Genomic DNA, 20,199 nt, shown 5'->3' with positions numbered 1-20,199 from the left:
ATTAGACTCATCACTATATCTCCAAAGGGAGTCATCGAAGTGGGACAGCTCGCTGTAACAGCACAAACAGTGGCCCACTGTCACTTGATCCAAGTTGGGAGGGGGATGTAATATGTCTGTCTGTGAATGGAAATTCTCACAAGTTGTTGGGGGAGTTAAGGTATCTATTTGCCCAGTTATTGCAGTGGAAGGAAAGGGCTAGTAGGAACAATGGAAATCATCAGGCAGGGTAGGGGTGGTAATTCAGGATAATAATACACTCGGTTTTGCTTGGTATTGGGAATCACAATTCCACAAGAGTGGTGGTGAAGGGGAGGGGTCACCCAAATGCTACTCTTCAACCCCCCCAAAATAGAGTATAAAGCATCAAAGGGCATGTGACTGCAGGAGTGGGGGTATGGTGTGTAAGAGGAGGGTGCAACATAATTTACCAGAGTATGAAAAATTGCTGATGTGGGCAATTACAAACTCAGCAGGGGTTAATCTCCAAAAACGATGGGATGTTAACTATTTTTGGGATGGTCACAAGAACCACCACCATTACGATGTATAGAACCGGTATCCCCTCAGCACTGAGTGGAACAGGGAAATAAAATCTGCTGGGCGGGGTCAGCTGTGCTAAATGGTCAGGGGCTAAAGGATGGAAGGTGTGTGGAACGGGTGGGGTTTGGACCAGGAAACTTTTCCCTGGAAGTAGGAAACTCCAGCTATCAAATCCACATATGGGCCATAAAACAGCTTAATATAACAGGACACCCAACAATTCCAATGAACTGGATTAAGGCTGTACCTGAACCCTCCTGGATAAATTGGGACCACCTAACACAGCTTTTAAAACAACTCCAAACTGAGCAACGCAGGTTTTGGAAGCCCAGGCCCTCTGAGGAACCAATGCGTTCCAACTAAATTGCCTGCTGACTGTGATTGGACTGATGTAGCCTGTGCCCTTCGAACAGGCTTAACAGACTCTCATTTGCTCCTCCGTCGTAGTACTCATGTTGTAGGAATATTAATTATATTAGTTTTTTTAATTATGTTTATGGGATGTTTAAAATTTTGCACCGTCCTAGCCTCTCCCCGAAAGCCATATCTGTAATTTTAGGCATATTGTTCAGTCAGTAACCTGCCTCCCTCACCTCCCCGAAGCATGACCGGTGGATCAAGGCATTGGGCCATTTAGAGCCAGGGCCTCCTGGAACAGTGCCTCGCTGGCCAGTGTGCGGGAAGGATGGGCGCCTGGGCCTTTCTTTGAAAGAGAGTGGGGGAGTGTAGGAAAGTAAAGAGTTAAAAGCTGGACAAGTGGCCAGGCGTAAATTACAGGAAATGGGGTCAAGGCAAGGGCAAATTCTGTTTCTGTTTCTAATTCGTGGGAATTTTAATTAGTCTATCATCTCTCTTCTTCTCCTTCCTTCCTGGCCATCTCGCAGGGGATAGGTTTATCGCTATTTCTGTGCAAGGCCTTTTGGTGGGAAAAAAAGTATTATCTTCCTCCTCCCCCTGGCATCCCTTTACTTCAAAGAATGTTAGTGTAAAATTTATAGGTTTTAAAGTGATGTGTCTGACCTCTGTATGGTAATCCTGTAAACAACAAACAGGGGCGGGTATAATTATATTCATTAGGTAGTTGTTAATATTCATTTTATAGGTGTCAATGTAACCAACTAAGAGTCTATGGGGAGTTGCTGAAAATGTATACATTTATATACTGTTATGGATAAAAGAATTGTAAAGTAATCCCCTCGTTGCTCACTCGCGGCGTCAAGGTGGAACAAGCAGGCAATAAAGGGTTCCATCTCCCCAATCCACCCCGGGACAACCTGTTTGATTATTTCTAACAATTTCCTTCAGCCCTCAAATAATTTTTTTGGCTCTTTTCTGCACTGGATCCAGTTTTTCAACATAGTTTTTTTAAAATGTGAACACCAGAATTGGATGCAGTGTTCCAATATCTCTTTCACTAGTGCTATGGATAGAGGTGAAATAATCTCTTTACTCATATTCACTTCTCCCCTAACTATTCATCTAAGGATCGTAATTAGCCATTTTTGCCACAGCCTTGTATCAGGAGCTCATGCTCAGTTGTTTGTCCACTATGACCCCAAATCCTTTTTAGAATGACTGCTTTCCAAGATACAATCCCCCATTCTGAAGGTGTGGCCTGCATTCTTTGTTCCGAGATGTATAACTTTGCATTTGGCTGTATCAAAATGCATTTTGTTTGAATGGGCCCAGGTTCCAGAGAGATCCAGATTGCTCTGTATGACTATCCTCATCATTATTTACCATTCTGCTAATCTTTGTGTCATTCACAGATTTTTATCAGCAGTGATTTTATATTTACTTCCAGATTATTGATGAAAATATTGAATATCGTTGAGCTTTGTACTTAGAACCCTGTTGCAAACACCCCATTCAATGATGATTCCCCATTGACAACTACTTTTTACATCTGTCAGCCAGTTTTTTAATCTCTTCAACAAATGCTCTGTTGATATTATAATTCTGGTCTTAAAATCAGCATGTCCTAAAATACTAAATCAAACACCTTACAAGAAGTCTAAGCATATTACATCAGTGGAGTTACCTTTACCAACCAAATTTATAATCTCATCGAAGAATGGAATCAGGTTTGTTTGCCAAGATTTATTTTCCATAAAACCAATTTGACTGGTATTAATTTATATTCCTATTCTTTATCAGTTGAATCCCATATCAGCTTTCCTCTGATGTTTTCTGGGATTGATGTCAGGCTAGTCAGCCTTGCCCTTTTTGAATGTTGGCACAACGTTAGCACTCTTCCAGTCTTCTAGAATTTCCCCAGTATTCCATGATTTATTCAGAATTAACATCAGCAGGTGAGAGATCTCTTCAGCCAACTCTTTTAAGCCTCTTAGGTGCAAGTTATCTGGCCCTGATTTAAAAGTGTTTGTTATCCCTTGCAGTTCTTGTCTAAAATCCTCTTTAGTAAATAATGGTATGGAAAGTATTTCATCCTTGTATGAAATAAGTACGTCATTCTGCTTCTTTCCAATACAGAACAGAAATATTTATTGAACTCTTTTCTGCATCATTTAATAACAATTTTAGCATCTCTATCTAGCGATGGACCTACACCATTGCCACTAGCTGCCAGTGCTCAATATAGGATATATGAAAGTCAGCCACATGGTCTTCCTTACCCATTTTTACAAAGCACTGTTGCTTAGATTTGGCTTCTAGGAAAGAGCCCAGATCCAAACTGTCAGTACAGCAGAACCTGTTTCCAAGACAGGGTGCCCTAGAGTTCCTTTGGAAAGTCAGAAGAGATCTCTTATGGAGCTGGCCAAATTTTTGAAAAAGTGTCACGAAGACGGACATATCCTTTGAAGCTCTGCCAGTCCACCGGTTAATGCCTTTGTTGTTGCTTGGAAGTATTTTATTCCTTTTTATTTATTTATTTAAAATATTTTTGGGTATTAATACTGGTCATTGGCCTTTTTTCCTTTTTGCAATGCTTACTGCAGTGTGTCATCCTTCTATCTTGAAACATACCTTGAGTTACTGAGTCTCCAAGAGTAAGAATCTTTTGAGGCTGATGGTACCTTTCCCCATTATTTAAGTTACTTACGGGTAATTCTTCTTTGAAGCTTCCTCACTGATTTGTGCCCCATCATCTCTACTTGTGGTTTGGGGGTCTTTTGTTTGTGATGTGTACATATGAGGCTTGCAGAAATCTTTTACTTTGTTTTCTTTTATAATTGGCTCAGTTTGAGGAGCAGTTGCTTCCTGCACAATTCAGAATTGACTGGAAGGTTCAGGGGCTGTGAGGGTAGTGACAGATGGTGACACATGACTAATAAGCAGGGTCTTGTGCTCAGCTGCCACTCAGATCAAAAAAAGCGTTGAACAGAGGATTTTCCATCCTGCCTCTTGCCAAGAGTTCAAGACCTTCCAGTGAAAATCCTGAGATATATTATATTATTTTCAGAATAGCAGAATTAGAGAAAATTTCCTCCAAACTACATACCCTTTTCACACTGCTAACTCAAAAAAACCTCTGACTTTTTTGAAACTTGAGACATAAATAGTACTCACTGAGAAACAAATCCACAGCCTAATTTGGGGGAAGGGTGGACAGAGGAGTGATTGAAAAATTAACTTCTTGCAGGTTGCAGTAGCATCTGCTAAAATGCTGTTGGTAATTAATAAATCCATGCCCTCTTGATGACACCAGCAAAGCACAGTTGCTTGGCCTGATGAGCCCAGACTGCTGGGACAACTGGCAGGAGAGAGAGGTTCTCATTTCTCTGCCACACCCACCAACAAAGGGAGAGAGAGAGCACTGCCTTAGAGTTGAACTGGAACGGGTGTGATTGTGAGAACCAGATTTTAAATGCTACTGCTTGTGGAAATTTATTTGCACATCTTAATTTTTCATGCAAATCACCCAGCTTTCTAAATAAAAAGGCTGAGTGGTTCCTCTTGCAGAAAATTCAAGTGAGAGCAGCTCAGGTATTTGAGATGAACAGCAATGTTCAGGGGTCTTGGGGAATTCAAGGCCAGGACTCAGAGGTAGTCTTTAGAGAACTAGAGCAGGGGTTACTGTGCCAAGTAATTGCTGGTACAGTGTTGGTTTATTGTGGACCTGGGAGAGGCTTTGTGCCTCTTGCCGCATAGACCGACAGCAGAGAGAGAAGAGGGTGAGGCTGCGTGTTCGCCTGGTTGAGGGGTTTTGGAGGGGATATGCCTGAGTTTATTTTGTTTTCTTTTCATTTGCTTCATGAGCCCTTCCAGCTCAATATGTGGAAAGTGATCCTGTGGGCAGTAGGAATTAAACTATTTACATGCCCATAGTATCTTGAATTCACTCCAGGAAGAAGTCAGTGTGACCATGAATCTTGGTGCCTTCAGAGTAAAAATGCAAAATCTAGTACTGTGACCTAGCCTTTCCTCAGTAACATTGCCAGCAAAGGATAGAAGAAAATCTTAGTTGCACAGGTCTGAACTTGCCCCTTCCTCCACCTCCATAAGAAAATAATTTTAAACGCTACCTAGAATCTACTTAGCATAGGCAATCTTTTCCCTTTTAAAAAGAAAAAAGATCACCCCAAAAGTAATGCAGCATATAAAGGTGTCAAAGTTAACATTTTAAAAAAAATTACCTATTGCTTATATAGTTTTTGATCAGTAGATCTCAAAGCACTTTGTAAAGGGAGGTAAGCATCATTCTTGTTTTACTGAGCGGGGTTGGGAGGGGATTGAGGTACAGAGAAATAAAATGACTTGCCAAGATCACCGGCACACTGGTGGCAGAGCCAGGTTTTGAACCCAGGTCTCCTGAGTACAGTCCAGAGCTCTATCTTCTATGTGGCTTCTACAACAGTGATAACATAACCGTGTTATGCTGTATAGTTTTACATTTAACAGAAGACAGAACTATTACATTACACACTTAACAAGGAAAAGCAAGAGTAAATACTTTTAAATATATGCAGTTGGCCAAGGTAAAGTTGCACAAAGTAAGGTAATGGGAAAATTAAATTTCTGTAAATATAGTAACAGCGCTTTTCAATAATTTCTGATTAGTAAAATCAAAATCTGAAAGTAAAAATTTCAGAAGCACGTTGGTCTCATTTACCGAAGTGCCTGAATCTCATTAATGTTCAGTGGGACTTAGGCTCCTAAATGACTTTTAGATGCTTTTGAAAATTTTGCCTATTGTCCTTTTTCCTGGGAGTTTACAATGTGTTAAGAGACACAGTAAACTTTTGTGCTCTAATATTCTGTTAATTTTTTTTAAATTGCCTACACCGAGTTGTTGGGACAGTTAATGCAGATTCCATAAGATGTTTGAGTGTTTTGATAATTATTTATGACCTTTGAAAGGGATACTTGGATCAAATTTTGCCAACAATATAGATTTTTTTTTTAACAAAAAAAAAGCTTTCTTTTACAAAGTCAAAAAAACTTTTTTTCCAAGCAGTATTTACAACCCAAACGCTACATACAGGTTGGTTGGTTGGTTTTTAATTCTATTTCTTCCCCCCCCTTTCCCTCTTTGTAAATCACTTGTCTGAGATTTGTGAACTCTTCAGGTCAGGGACTGTGGTGTGCTTTGTGTTTGTACAGTGGCTCACACCATGGGGACCCAATCCTGATTAGGGCTTCTGGTCACTATGGTAATGTAAATATTTAATAATAATAATTATTATTATTATTAATAGTACACGAAAACCTACACGTGAAATTGACTAGAGGCAGAGTCTATTTTCCATGCTGACAGAAATGGAAAAAGTAAACTGCATACTTGATAAGTTTATTTTTAAATAATTTTGTTTTTACTCGTTAAAAGATGTCTTTTAGAAATGGGTGATCTAATCTTCTTTAAAATAAATTCTAACCTGACAGTGTCTCTCCTCAGTGAAGAAGTGTAACATACATTGCATTTCCTGTGTTTCCTCAGCCCTCGCAGCCATGGCAGTATGTCATGTAAATAAAGGATAAGTATATATGACCTGTTGTTTTTGGTTTCTTTTAGTACTTGTATGCAGTCATGAAGGAAGCAGCCGAAGATGTGGTGGACAAGGGGATCTTCTTTCAGGTTCTCTTGGAGTCCTGGCACACTGGGCATTTCTTGCTGGACCAGAAAAAACAAATGGGTATGATTTCATTAATTCTTCAACTTTTTTTATCTCATATGAACCCATGTTCCTTTCTGCCGTTGCTGTAGAAATGCTATTAAGAAACCATAAAAAATCAGAATTTGGGCCATTGGGATAGGACATCTGTGTTACATCCAGAAAAACTTTGCATTCTAGACTAGACAGTAGTCATCGTAATAGTTCTGATTTTGATGAAGCTGAACTGTCTCTTGACTGTGAGAATGACCCAAGATCATGAGGCAGAAAAGTAACACAAACCTGAACTGACTTCTAAGAACATTCATATACCAGAATGTGTTTTCTAAATGAATTTCCTAGACAGCATATATATAAAACATAATATTAAATAAATGGCAGTTGCTGTAAAGCAGTGAAATCCCAACAGTACACAAATAATATATAATTTTGTTTTCTTTCTGTGGTATATTGATGATGAATTATGTTGGTGCAATCAGGTGATTATACAAATGTAATTTGGCGTGTAAATTTTAAATATATAAATAAAATGTAAAATTCTAATGAACTGAAGAACCAACTAAACCAATTACAGGTACTTAAACGTTTCATTTGGTTATATCAAAATCTCAGGAGTAGTTTGAGTTCACAATAAAACATTTTTAAATAAAAGGTTAAGCAACTGTGCTACTGTTGTCAGCTGTTTTAAGAATATATAATGATTCCTATCTGATCAGATTAGCGGTCTATATAGTTCTGTATCCTTTCTGTAGCCAGTACCTGCTGCTTGAAAAGAAATCACAAAAAATCCAGGAGTGCACAATTATGGAATAACTTTCCTTCTTTCTAATACCTTAGGAACTGGAGATGTTCTCATTAGCCATATAAACATGTAATCCTTTTTTAATCCTACTGTATTCTTGGCCTCAGAGGCCTACTGTGCCAATCAATTCCATGGGTTGTACACATGTAAAAAGAACTTCCTTTTGTAAATTTTGAATATGTTGCCTTTTTAAATTTAATTGCATGTCTCCTAGCTTTTATAGTGAGAGAGTAAGCAGGAACTTCCCATTTACTTTCTCTATGCTAATTGTTTTATATATTTTTTATGACGCACCTTATTATATGTCTTGCCTAAAGTGTCTCGGTCTTTTTAATCTCTCCTCATGTGGCAGTTTTGATTTATGCTTCTAGACATTTTCATCATCTTTAAACCCTTTCTGTTTTCACTGTATCTGTTTTGAGATAAATTAACCCAGGACTGACCACAGTATTTCAGGTTTGGGCATACCATTGACTCCTAGTATTAGAAAATCATCAGTTATTTTTCTATTCCATTCTTTATACATCTTAATATTGTTTGCTTTTTTTGACCACCTGTGTGCATGGAACATGCTTTTCAGTGAACTATCCATAGTGATGCCCAATTTTTTCTTCCCATTATTATTTTCATCTTGGTGTTTTTTTAAATTCTAATTTTAATCATCGTTTCTACTTATTCTCCTGGTACTGAAGGTAAGGATCATTGGTCTGTAAATCCCAGCATCATCTCTAGTGCCATTTTTTTTTAATAGTTAGAATGTTAACTACTCATAGTGCTCCATTATAGTAGCTGATATTAATGATTCCATAGTTTTAGAAGCAGCTCTGCCATTTTATTCTTAAGTTTCTTTAGAACTCTTAGTTCTTTGAGTATGTGTCTCCATGGGTCCTCCACTCTAGGATGCGTGCATGCCCATGCGCTCTTGACCAGAAAATACAAAATAGTGTCCATGGGCCTACATCAGTGCAGAGAAGCATCTAGTGTATCCATACGAGGGCATATGAGGAAGCATGAGCCTGCCACCACTCAGTTCCTTCTCAACCTCCTGCAGTTCCAGCAGAGTGATTTGATGTCCTTTGTTTTCAGCTTCCTGCTTTTTCCCTGTGAAACCTTGACTTATTTTATTTAATTTGTTTTATTTCAACTGTAGCACAGTTATGCTCGTTTGGGGTGGAGGGGACAGGGCTTGACACCTTAGAATTTGGAGTTAATGTTTAGATCCTCTTGGTTATGCCTAAAATCCCAGGATTTAAACCTTACCAGACCTGCCAAACGTCTTTTCCCCATAGTGATGGACATGCCAGTTGCCTGAGGTGTTTGGATGAATCCCACATCCCTTCAAAGTGCAAAGGCAGCACTGTCCCAGTACATCAACATCAACATTTCAGGCCACTCCAGTGTCTACTGGAACCTTGTCAGCAGCCCTAGACACCAAGATGAGGGGAGACATGATTGCTCTTTATAAATACATCAGCGGGATAAATATCATGGAGGGAGAGGAGTTATTTAAATTCAGCGCCAATGTGGACACAAGAACAAATGGATATAAACTGGCCATCAGGAAGTTAGACTTGAAATTAGACGCAGGTTTCTAACCATCAGAGGAGTGAAGTTCTGGAACAGCCTTCCAAGGGGAGCAGTGGGGGGAAAAAAATCTAGCTGGCTTCAAAACTGAGCTTGATAAATTTATGGAGGGGATGGTATGATGGGACTGCATGATGGGACCGCCTGGTTTGGCAATTGACTGATCTTTGACTATTGGTGGTAAATATGTCAATGGCCTGTGATAGGACATTTGATGAGGTGGGTTCTGACTTATTACAGAGAATTCTTTCTTGGGTGTTTGGCTAGTGAGTCTTGCCCACATGCTCAGGGTTTAACTGATCGCCATATTTGGGGTCAGAGAGGAATTTTCCCCCAGGGCAGATTGGCAAAGGCTTGGGGTGGGGAAGTTTCGTCTTCCTCTATAGCATGGGGCACAGCTCACTACTTGCTGGTGGATTCTCTGTCCCTTAAAGTCTTTAAACCATGATTTGAGGACTTTAATAACTTAATCATAGGTTAGAGGTTTATTACAGGGGTGGGTGGGTGAGGTTCTGTGACCTGCATTGTGCAAGAGGTCAGAGTAGATAATCTTATTGGTCCTTTCTGACCTTAGAGTCTGAGTCTATAAGATCTTCTGGAAAAAAGCAAACTTCTCCAAATAGGAAACAAGAAGAGAGGGGTGGAACATCTCAAAAGACTTACCAGGAGACCTCACATCCCGCAAAAGGCTCCACTGTGGCTTCATTGTATCTGGTACTGAGGCACGGGTACTGCATAAAAAATTCCGCATGGACAAGCCCCCTACCCTCAAGGCACCATCTTCACTGGTACCGTCTGATACCGAAGCATCGCATACACGTAGACTTACCCCTACATGCTCAGGTACCACCAGAGTTCTGAAGTCAGAGAAGATCCAGCAGTCTCTTTGGTACCTCATTTGCCACCTTCTTCCTGATAGGTATTCCCAGCTGCGGTGCTGACTCCAGCTTTGGCCATTGGCTAGCATCGTCCTCTACCATCCTCTAGATTCCTGTCCATGGAGCACCTCATAAGAACGGCCTTACTGGGTCAGACCAATGGTCCATCTAGCCTAGTGTTCTGTCTTCGGACAGTGGCCAATGCCAGGTGCTTCAGAGAAAATGAACAGAACAGCTGATTATCAAGTGATCCATCCCGTTGCCCATGCCCAACTTCTGGCAAACAGCAATCCCTGCCCATCTGGCTAATAGCTACTGATGGAGCTATCCTCCATGAACTTATCTAGTTCTTTTTTGAATCCCATTACAGTCTTGGCCTGCACAACATCCTCTGCCAACAAGTTCCACAGGTTGACTGTGCATTGTGCGAAGAAATACTTCCTTTTGTTCATTTTAAACTTGATGCCTATTAATTTCATTTGGTGACCCCTAGTTCTTGTGTTAGGAGGAGTTAATAATACTTCCTAATTTACTTTCTCTACACCAGTCATGATTTTATAGACCACTATAATACCCCCCCTTAGTCTTCTCTTTTCCAAGATGAAAAATATCACTAATTAATCTCTCCTCATATGGAAGCTTTTCCATACCCCTAATCATTTTGTTGCCTTTTTCTGTACCTAATTTAGACCTCATCATTTTATATGTATAGTTGGGATTATGTTTTCCAATCTGCATTCTTTTAAATATATCAAACATTGAATTTCATCTGACATTTTGTTGCCCAGTCACCCAGTTTTGTGAGATCCCTTTGTAAATCTTCACAATCTGCTTTGGACTTCCTCACTATCAGATGGCACACAGAAGAAGCAAAGAACCACAGACCGAAGAGGTCTCGCTTCCTCAGGCAGATGGTCCTCATCCTCCAGAAGAGGCAGTAATGCCTCTGCCACCATCATATGTTAATCATTTCAGGGCCTTCTAGGACCTCGTGAAGTGCCTGGCAAATTCCCTACAGATCTCACTGGAAGAAGTCCAGGAGTCCCAGCACCCTTTGGTGGGTATTTTAACATCAATCCAAAGGGAAAGATTGCTTTTCCAATTAATGAGGCACTGTTGTCTCCTGCTTACACTCTATATCAAACACCTGCAATAGTTCTACCCACCTGTAAGTGGACAATTAAAAAATTATATTCCACCAAAGGGAATAGAGCACTTTTTCTCTCATCCCACCCCAAATTCTCTAGGGGTAGACGCAGCCAGGGAAAGGAACAGTCAGGCTTGCTCTAGACCTTCTCCCCGGATAAGGAGTCAAAATTACTAGACTTACTGGGCAGAAAGTGCTACTTATCATCTGCTCTTCCATTTCAAATTGCTAACTATCAGGCCTTGATGGTGAAATATGATTTCAACAATTACTTGAAATTCACACACTTTATTGAATACCTGCCACAAGACCAAAGAGACCAATTTCTGTCCCTCATTTCTGAAGTCCAGTTAATTGTCTGCAGGCTGATCTAGATGCTGCTGACACAGTTGCTAATCTAGATCTATGGCCATGGCTGTGGTTATGAGAAGGTCATCTTGGCTTCAGTTTTCTGGACTCATAAGAAAGGTGCAGAACACTGTAGAAGACCTTCCCTTTGAAAGGCACAAGCTTTTCATTGAGCACTCTTTTCATACCCTGAAGACTCCAGGACAACACTCTGATCTTTGGGTATTTATGTCCCTGCAGTATAAATATGTGTTAGCAGATCTCAAACCACTCAGCATTCCAGGCTGTTTCAATACCATCGCGCCTTCCCCAGACCCTGAAGACATTCAGGCAAAGACCTAAATCTCAAAAGAGAAGTCCACCTGCTTCTACAACTGTCAAGTCTGCACCGTCTTCTAAGAGGCAGTTTTGAAACCTTGGTCGAGGGCATCGAGCAATCTTCTCCAGCAGATTTTGTGCTGTGCAATTGTTCCATCCAACCTAGCTTTGGAAACTGCCTGTCTCAATTCCTGTTTTCCTGGGAATGCATCACCTTGGACAAATGGATTTTGGAGGTCATCAAAGTGGGTTACACCATATGCATCTACTCTACCCCCCCCATCTCTTATTCCGTCTTTAGGGACCCCTTCTCACGAGGATCTCCCACAACAGAAGATACAATCTCTCTTATTATTGGGGGCAATAGAACTGGTACCATCCAAGTTTATCAGAAGAGGGTTCTAGCCCAGCTATTTCCTAGTCCTCAAGAGGGACAGAGGATGGAGACCAATCCTCAACCTCAGGAATTTGAACAACTGCGTTACAGCATTTCAGAATGGTGACTCTAGCGACCATAATTCCATCCCTAGGTAAGGAAGATTGATTTATTGCCATTGACCTACACAATGTCTATTTTTATGTAGCTACCCATCATTCCCACAAGTGTTTTCAATGCTTTGTAAGAGGATAAGATTACTACCAATAGTGAACCCTCCCCTTCAGGCTCTCCGTGGTCTTGAGCGTCTTTACAAACATCCTCTTAGCCATAGCAGCTCGCCTTTGTCACCGGGGCATTGCAATATTCCCATACTTGAACAACTGGCAGATCAGAGGCAAGTCAGACCTACAGCTTCAGTCAGCAACCTCCCAGGCACTACCTATTCCAATCCCTGGGCCCTCTCATCAGTTATAAGAAATCTATTCTAACTCCAATCAAAAAAAAAAAAACAACCCCAAAACATCATAGGAGCGACCCAGGACTTCCTAACAGCCAGAGCCTACCTACCCAAATACAGGTTTTCCATGCTATCCAGTCTAATCTTGACAGTACCGTGCAGTTCACAAAAAGCTGTAGGACCTTCCTGCAACTCTTGGGCCACGTGTCAACCTCCACATCTGTAGCACCTCCTGCAAATCTGCATCTCAGATGTTTTCAAACATGGTTAAGATCCATGTATACTCCAAGCAGACGTAACCTCTGCAAATGTCACATTATCACAGATGATGCTAGACTTTCTTACATGGTGGAAGGATCCTTGGAAGGTTTGCATGCGACCTCCCTTCTCTCAGCGTCCATCAACACATATCCTGACAACAGATGTTTCTCCATTGGAATGGTGAGCCCATCTATAAAGGGATATCGCCCAGGGCAAATGGTCCACACAGAAGGCGGCGCTCCATATCAAAATCGTGGAGTTAAAAGCAGTGTGGTATGTATGCTTGCCAGCACTTCCTTTACAGTATACGGAGCTGCTCCGTCAGGGCAATATTTGACAAAAGGGCAGTGATATATTATATCAATTGACAGGGTGAAGCAAGATCCCAATCTTCTAGTGCAGTGTCTCTGAGGCTGTGAAATTGGTGCATCTCACATCAGATAGACTGCTGAGTTTTCTATCTGCCAGGCCTCCAGAACACAACTGCAGACTCTCTGAGCAGATACTTCTGGCAGGACTACTAATGGGAACTCAAAGACAATGTCTTCCACAGCATCTGCCAGACTTTGGATGTCTCAGTGGTGTACACTTTTCTGCCACTTTGGATAATGCGAAATGTCACCTTTTCTGCTCCAAGAGGGGCTTACGGCCATTGGGAGATGCCCTGAAAATAACGTAGCACCTTACCTTGATGTATGCCCATGCACCCCTATCTCAAATCCTCAAGATTTTATTCAAACTGTCAGCGAAGAGCAAGGTTTATCCTGAAATCATTGGCCTGGCCACGACAAGTGTGGTACTCGAACCTACTTCACATTGCGCTTGCTGCAACTCCTATCTGACTCTCTCTCAGGAAGGACCTCCTGTCACAGAATTTAGGGACCCTCTTCCATCCCAGGCCTCGACCCTACAGCTTGGCTCCCAGATGGTTATCAAGCATGAAACTAACCTGCTCCACTGGAGTTCAAACAGTCGTCCTGTCCAGTACAAGACCTCTAATGCCCAAAAAATTTGTCTTCAAAAGTGGAAACATTTCTATTCCTGGTGCTCTCTTCCATCTTCGCAAGCCTCAGAGTCCCACCTTCCAAGGTCCTGGATTATCTGTTACACTTAGACACACTAGTAGTAGTCCATCACTGACTATTGTCACAATTCTCATCTATGGCTATGCATATGACTCTGAAGTGTGAACCCTGATGCACAAAGTCAGCACTGAGGATGTGGGAAGTCCTTACCCATGATGATTGATGATGCAGTTCTGTGGCACCTTTCACGTGCAGCATAGAGACAATTTCATCAATCCTGCTCAAACCTGTTGCATGCCAATCTTGTCAGAGGCTGCTAGTGAATCCTGTTCTAAGCCGTTTGCTCAAGTTCTTTGATATTGATGTCAGCCCCCACTGCTGACTGCTCTTCAAGTTATCTTTGAAGCACTTATACAGATGACTTTTCTTTCTTTTGCCCTGCCTTAGCATCCCCATAGAGGATCTGTTTTGGGAGGCAGTGGTTTTCCATTTTGATGACATGGCCAGTCCACCTAAGTTGTGCTGTCAGTGGCATGTCCTCAGTGTTGATTGTATTTGGTCTCTCCAAAGACCTTAGTATTGGTCACTCTGTCCTGCTAGCAAATGTTCATTATTGAGCAGAGGGAGCGCATATGAAATTGCTCAAGCTGTTTAATGTGCCATCTATAAACAGTCCATGTCTCAGAACCTTACAAAAGAGATGTTAGGACCACTCTACAGGCAAAGAACCAATTGAAGAGCACTGGAGCAAGTATGCAGCCTTGCTTCATTCTATTTGAGATTTCAAATGCATCAGAAGAGTCACCTTTGGAGAGCATTTGCACTGTCTTGTGATCATGGAACAGACAGATGATTTGTATCAAACATTTTGGGCAGCGCAGTTTATGTAGAATAGCGCATAGACCCTCCACAGTCTTTAGTGAACTGCATACAAATTCATGTTCTGCTCTAAACATTTTTCCTGAACCTGCCTTACAACAAAAATCATGTCTGTAGTACTGCGACCTGGTCTGAAAGCACACTGAGCTTCTGGTAGATTCTCCTCAGATATATTCGCAATGAGTGTTTTCAGTAGAATGCAAACTAGTATTTTCCCTGCTGAACAGAGGAGAGAAATGCCTCTGTAGTTTCTGCAGTCAGTTTTGCTGCCTTTGGTTTTTGAACAGTGATATAATAATAGCATCTTTAAAGTCTTGTGGCATTTCTTCTTCCTCCCAAATGCAACTCGGAATGTCATGAAACACCTCAATGGCCTTTGGGCCTGCTGCTTTTTACAGTTTTGCTGGAATTCCATTCTTTCTGGATGCCTTGCCAGAGTTCAGTTGTTTGATGGCTTTCATGACCTCTTCAACTGGTGGAGGGAGGTTGAGATTTTCTTTCTTGGGTAAATAAAGACACAAGGGCTATCAGTAAGATCAGTTAAAGTGCATTTGGCCAGCATTACAGCCTTCCACTCACCTATCCAAGGCTTCTCAGTCTTTGCCCATCCTACCTCAGCCAGATTCCTCAAGGGCCTTCACAACCTTCTTCCTCCAGCCCCACAGTGGGACCTCAGCCTGGTTCTTAATGCTCTGAGGAAGCCTCGTTTTGAACCAATAGCTACTTGCTCTCTTCTACATCTCTCCCTTAAGACTTCATTCCTCAGTCATCATATCAGCCTGACAGTGGGAGCTCGGCACATACCATCTTATATAGAGTTAAAGTCACATTGTGCTCCATCTTCATTTCCTCCTGAAGATTTATTTGGAATATCCCATTAGCCAGGAGATTTGCCTATCGGTGTTCTACCTAAAATCTCCAGAGAGGAAACATGCCTTCACACACACTGGAGGTCAGAAGGGCCTTTGCCTTCTACCTTGATAGGACTCAAGACCTTTCGGATCTCTTAGGTTGTCCCTTCGTCCTGTCTTCAAATGATACAAATAACTTATCTCCACACAAAAGCTAGCTAATGGGTTTCAGGATGCATCTTAAATTGCTATGAATCTGTAGGTATGCAGCCTCCTCACAGAGAGCACATTCCATGAGGGTCCACTCTGTATCTCTAGCTCTTGTGAAAGAAATTTCCATAGATTTGCTACTAGACCATCCATCCATGCATATCTTTGCAAATCATGATGCCATCTCATCTGCTTCTAGGGATGATACTACACCTTTGACTTGTCTCCTTCGCACCCACCTTTTCAATGAGTTACTGCTTGGGAGTACCCTACAGTGGAGCATCCACAGGGACATATACTTGAAGGAGCAGGAGCAGTTGCTTACTTCACACTAACTTGAGTTCTTCAGGATATTTTGTCCCTATGGGTGCTCCACCTCCCACCCTCTTTCCCTTCTGCTGTGGAATCTTCAGCTTTGCAGTCTAGAACGAACTGAATGGTGGCAGGCCTACGCCGTCTCAAATGCCCTCATATGGAGGCATGAGGCACTGCTCTGCTCTTGTGTGGGTCTCTGGACACTATTTTGTATTCTCTGGTCGAGCGCATGGGTGCACGCAAATCCTATAGTGGAGCACCCATAGATCCAAAACATCTCAAAGAACTCATGTTACTGTAAGGTAAGTAACCTCTCCTTGGCTAACATTTAATCCTTCTGACTTATTACTTTTTAATCCATTTGTTCCAACATCTCAATCATCTTCACTCACCGAAAAGAGTAGATCTTGGTTAGGTGTCTCCCCAGTATCATCCTTGGTTACTTTTTTTGCATCAATTTAGTTTCTCTGCAATGTCCTTATCTTAATTGTTCCCTTTACTCCCTGTAGGCCAGCAGACCTACCAGTTCTCTCACAGGCTTTCGGCTTGTAATAATATTTAAAGAATGTCCTTTTTGTTTCTGCATCTTTGACAGTTTGCTCTTCAGATTTCCATCTTACTTCTCAATTCCAGTCTTACGTTTTGTCAGCCATAACTTGTGCTCTTTTCGGTTGGCTCAACTTTTTTTAAACTGTAGTTTAAAAAATAATTTTGATTTCTTGCTGACATTACAGGTGTGAAATGACTTATGTTAGTGTTCTCTGGATGCTGTCTAGTGTGAACACAGAGTTCAGTGTAGTCTGTAGTTACGCTTTCATTATATCAGTGAACAAGGACTTGCTACAGAACTATTGACAGAATAATCAGACACTTTTTAAATGCTGAAATTTGATGTCTAGTGTGAAATAAACAATTTTATTCGCTGAAAATTAGTTGCAGCTGCCATGATAGGTTAAAAATATTATGTTGTGTGCAACATAAAGCAGGTTGCTAATCCTTCAGAGAGGTGGGCTGCTTCTGCTCCCTAGTCTTTAATTCCAGCAGCTTTCTCTAGGTAGCCCACATGAAACATCCTTTTCTCCATCTGTGCCAGGGAAAGGAGGAGGAGCTTATTGCTTGTTTTAGGGTTAGTGCCTCATCAGTCTTGCCTCTTGGAGTGTTCTTCAGGTGGCCCAGCTCAGAACATCTCTCTTGCCAACTTCCCTGCATGTGCCAGGGAGAAGGACTCTTGTAGCTAGCTTTAATGGCTCATGTCCCTGGATCTCATCCCCCATAATGTTCTAGGGGTTGCCAGGTGACCAGTCCACACTTCTGGCGCTCCCTGGCTAGTTTAGATAACACGAAACCAGAGACAATGGGCCTGTGGGGGAAGGGGGAGAGGTAGAAATGAAGGCTGTCAAATAAATTAGGATAGCAGTGGAATTCAGGAGTAATTGCTGTGGAATACATGGACCTTATGTGTAAGTAAGCAGCTACTACAGGATATAAGAAGGAGTCCTCTCAGAAGTTTGATAATGCAATAAGCTGCGTATGTAGTAGCTTTAGAAACAGCTTCCTACAGGTGCTAATCTTTAGATATTTCTGAGCGTAGGACTTTTAAGGTGATTCTTGTTAATCTGAGTGCAGCATTTGAATGTGCAGAATTATGGAAGTCTCTTAACTGCTAGAGAGAAGGCTGCTAAAGCTGTCACTGCCCTGACACCTGGAAGAGGAATAGCAATAGGTTTAGTTGCTGCTTTCAGTGGGAACAGTAGTCAGGGCTGTGCTGCTCCATTTAATCTTGAATTCAAGTTCTATTTAATATAGGGTTCCTTTGCTTTTGGTTGGCCCACAGAACTCTTACTTTGCTACAGAAATCTGTAGCTCTTCAAGCATTGACTTCTGGCTTATTGTAGTCCAGACCAGCACTCCAGGTTTCTTGAAGCTCTTTTAACCAGTCACTTCTCTGAACTCTTGGACAGATTGTTAATTATGCTGCAGCCCTTTTACACTGCAGTGTTGAAGGCAGCCAAAATGGCTATCCTGGAATGAGCTCTGTGTAAGGGGGAACCTGATGTAGCATAGGGTTGCTGTGAGGGCTCTATGCTACCTCCACTGGAAGAGGTATGGCTGGATTACACTATGCTTGAAGTACAGCTGGCGGAACAGACCTTGGGGTCATTACAAGGCAGTGCAGCTTAGGGCTTGTCTACACAGTTTGGTCCTGCTTTAACTACATCTGTTTGAAACCAGTCTAGTTAAAATAGGATAGCCCCCTAGGGTAGATGCTGTTGTATCAGTATAGCTTATTCTTGTAAATTTATGGGACTAATATTATACTGGTCGGTAAGCACTTTTCTACCAGTATAGCTACATCCTCACTAGGGGCTGTACTGATTAAACTATTTGACTTAAAAAAAGACCTCTACTTGAAATAATTCTGTACAAAACTGTACAGCAGGCTTTCGAGCGGTCCTGCAGCTTGACAGTTCCCCACCTGAGTCAGGCAGAGTATGGGAGGCACAAAGGTGACTTAAAGCAGCATTTGTCATCCTCTCCCATTCCTGCACCAAGATCAGGAACAGAGATTGTGTCTCCCTATGTACTAGCCTGTTGCAAATATACGAGATGACAGAACTAAAGGAGAGAGACTAGAAAAGAGGCTAGAGGGGGAGATTTGATTCTAAAGCCCTGCCCGTTGCTTAATTTGTAATTAGAGGTGTCGGGGCTCAAGCAATTTTTTTACATTCATAATTTATGCAATAAGCCCAGAAGTGCTGGGGCTATGAACTACCAAGCCTAGATCTGCCAAGGGCTGAGCAATGGCCCTACCCGCAGGAAAAGGAAATGCAGTGCATGGATACAAGATAGGAATGAAACTAAGCACTCACCCATTACAGTAAAGCAAGACTGTTTTTATCTTGTGTCCTTCTGTCCTGATACTACTCTTCCTATAATTGAGTACTATACCAGTATGGGGGGTTGAGGAGAGAAGTGTTCACACTGGGATTTCTAGCCTAGCCAGGTTCCATACTGTGGAAGCGTAAGAACCAGTGCAAGGTGGTAAATAAGGATAAATTCACTGTAATGTCGATAACTTTTATAGCTATAGGAAATATATGCGCCAAGAAGGTAAATACTGGAAGAATTGAAGAATCTCATAATTAGTCTGTAGCAGAAATCATTCATGCATATAAATTACATTAACACTAACTTCAGTAACAAGATGTCAGTGTATTCCAGCAGAATTTAATTTTTACTGCATCCCTCCATCTTCATAAACCACTAGGTTTTGGGGTTGTGCAAGGTTGCCCTGTGTAAAAGAATTTTTTTTTCAAAAATTAACCAAGTTTTTTCCTTTTTTCTTTAGTCAAAATCCTTTTCTAGTGGCTGCATTTGGAGCTTGTTCTCTTACAAGGCAATGTAACAACCAAGCCTTTCAAAAATTTGGACGTTCAATGACTGCATCTGATATGGTTTCAGAAGTTGGAACAGCTTTTAACAAACTTTTTGAAACCTGAAGCCAAAGCAGCAGAGAGAAAGGAAAAGAACAATGGCTACAACAGTAATTAAATTTACAGTAGAATATACATAAGTAATGCACCCTTTCAAGTGCTGTAGCGGCATTGGTATGCTAGGTAGTTTCTTTTTTTTTAAATAGAAAAAATGATTAATGTAGATATTTTTTAAGAGTTTGGAATACAAAAAATGTTTTGGCTGAAATATGCTGTAGTTGCAGATCTGTTATATAATATAATAAAACTAAAGTGAAAGTATTCCTTTGTTCTTTTTCATAGTTATTGAGCAATAACTAAAGTGTGTGTGAACTGCAAAAATGCACTTGATACTTAAGATGAAAGTAAAATTCTTCCACCAGCTCAACTGAATTTCTTGGCTTGCACCAAGGTTGTCATGATTTTGTTATTAGACTCTGTTTCTAGAATTAGCTACTCCAGTTCATTTTTCTCCACACTTGTATTCCCCCCTTTTTAAATGCCTTTTTGGAAAGGGAAAACTTGAGACTTGTTTTCAATTTTGAATATAATTGGTTGCTTTTGCCCATTCCTAGACTGAGACAGCAATATCTGATTTGAAATTCTTGCTCTTAGTTTTTCAGAAAAAATTGAGGATCACCACATTTTAAAAACT

General features: G+C 41.2%; 1 protein-coding gene across 4 annotated transcripts in view; it reads left to right on the top strand.

Annotated features, from left to right (window-relative positions):
- Positions 1 to 19,826, top strand: part of NAXD (NAD(P)HX dehydratase) — a 75,376-nt gene extending 55,550 nt beyond the window's left edge. For all 4 annotated transcript variants that reach the window (XM_067563697.1, XM_067563698.1, XM_067563696.1 and 1 more), the window contains 2 exons: positions 6,518 to 6,638; positions 19,421 to 19,826. In XM_067563697.1, the coding sequence (XP_067419798.1) occupies positions 6,518 to 6,638; positions 19,421 to 19,571 (272 nt within the window). In that variant the 3' untranslated portion in view covers positions 19,572 to 19,826. The remainder of the gene's footprint in view (positions 1 to 6,517; positions 6,639 to 19,420) is intronic.
- Positions 19,827 to 20,199: the final 373 nt, after the last annotated feature.

Source organism: Emydura macquarii, unplaced genomic scaffold (assembly GCF_026122565.2).
Source record: "Emydura macquarii macquarii isolate MOO-44397 ecotype Brisbane River unplaced genomic scaffold, CSIRO-AGI_Emac_v2 contig_2531, whole genome shotgun sequence".
Taxonomy (NCBI): Eukaryota; Metazoa; Chordata; order Testudines; family Chelidae; genus Emydura; species Emydura macquarii.
The sequence above is the reverse complement of the archived record's forward strand: the minus strand, read 5'-3'. Positions and strand labels throughout refer to the sequence as shown.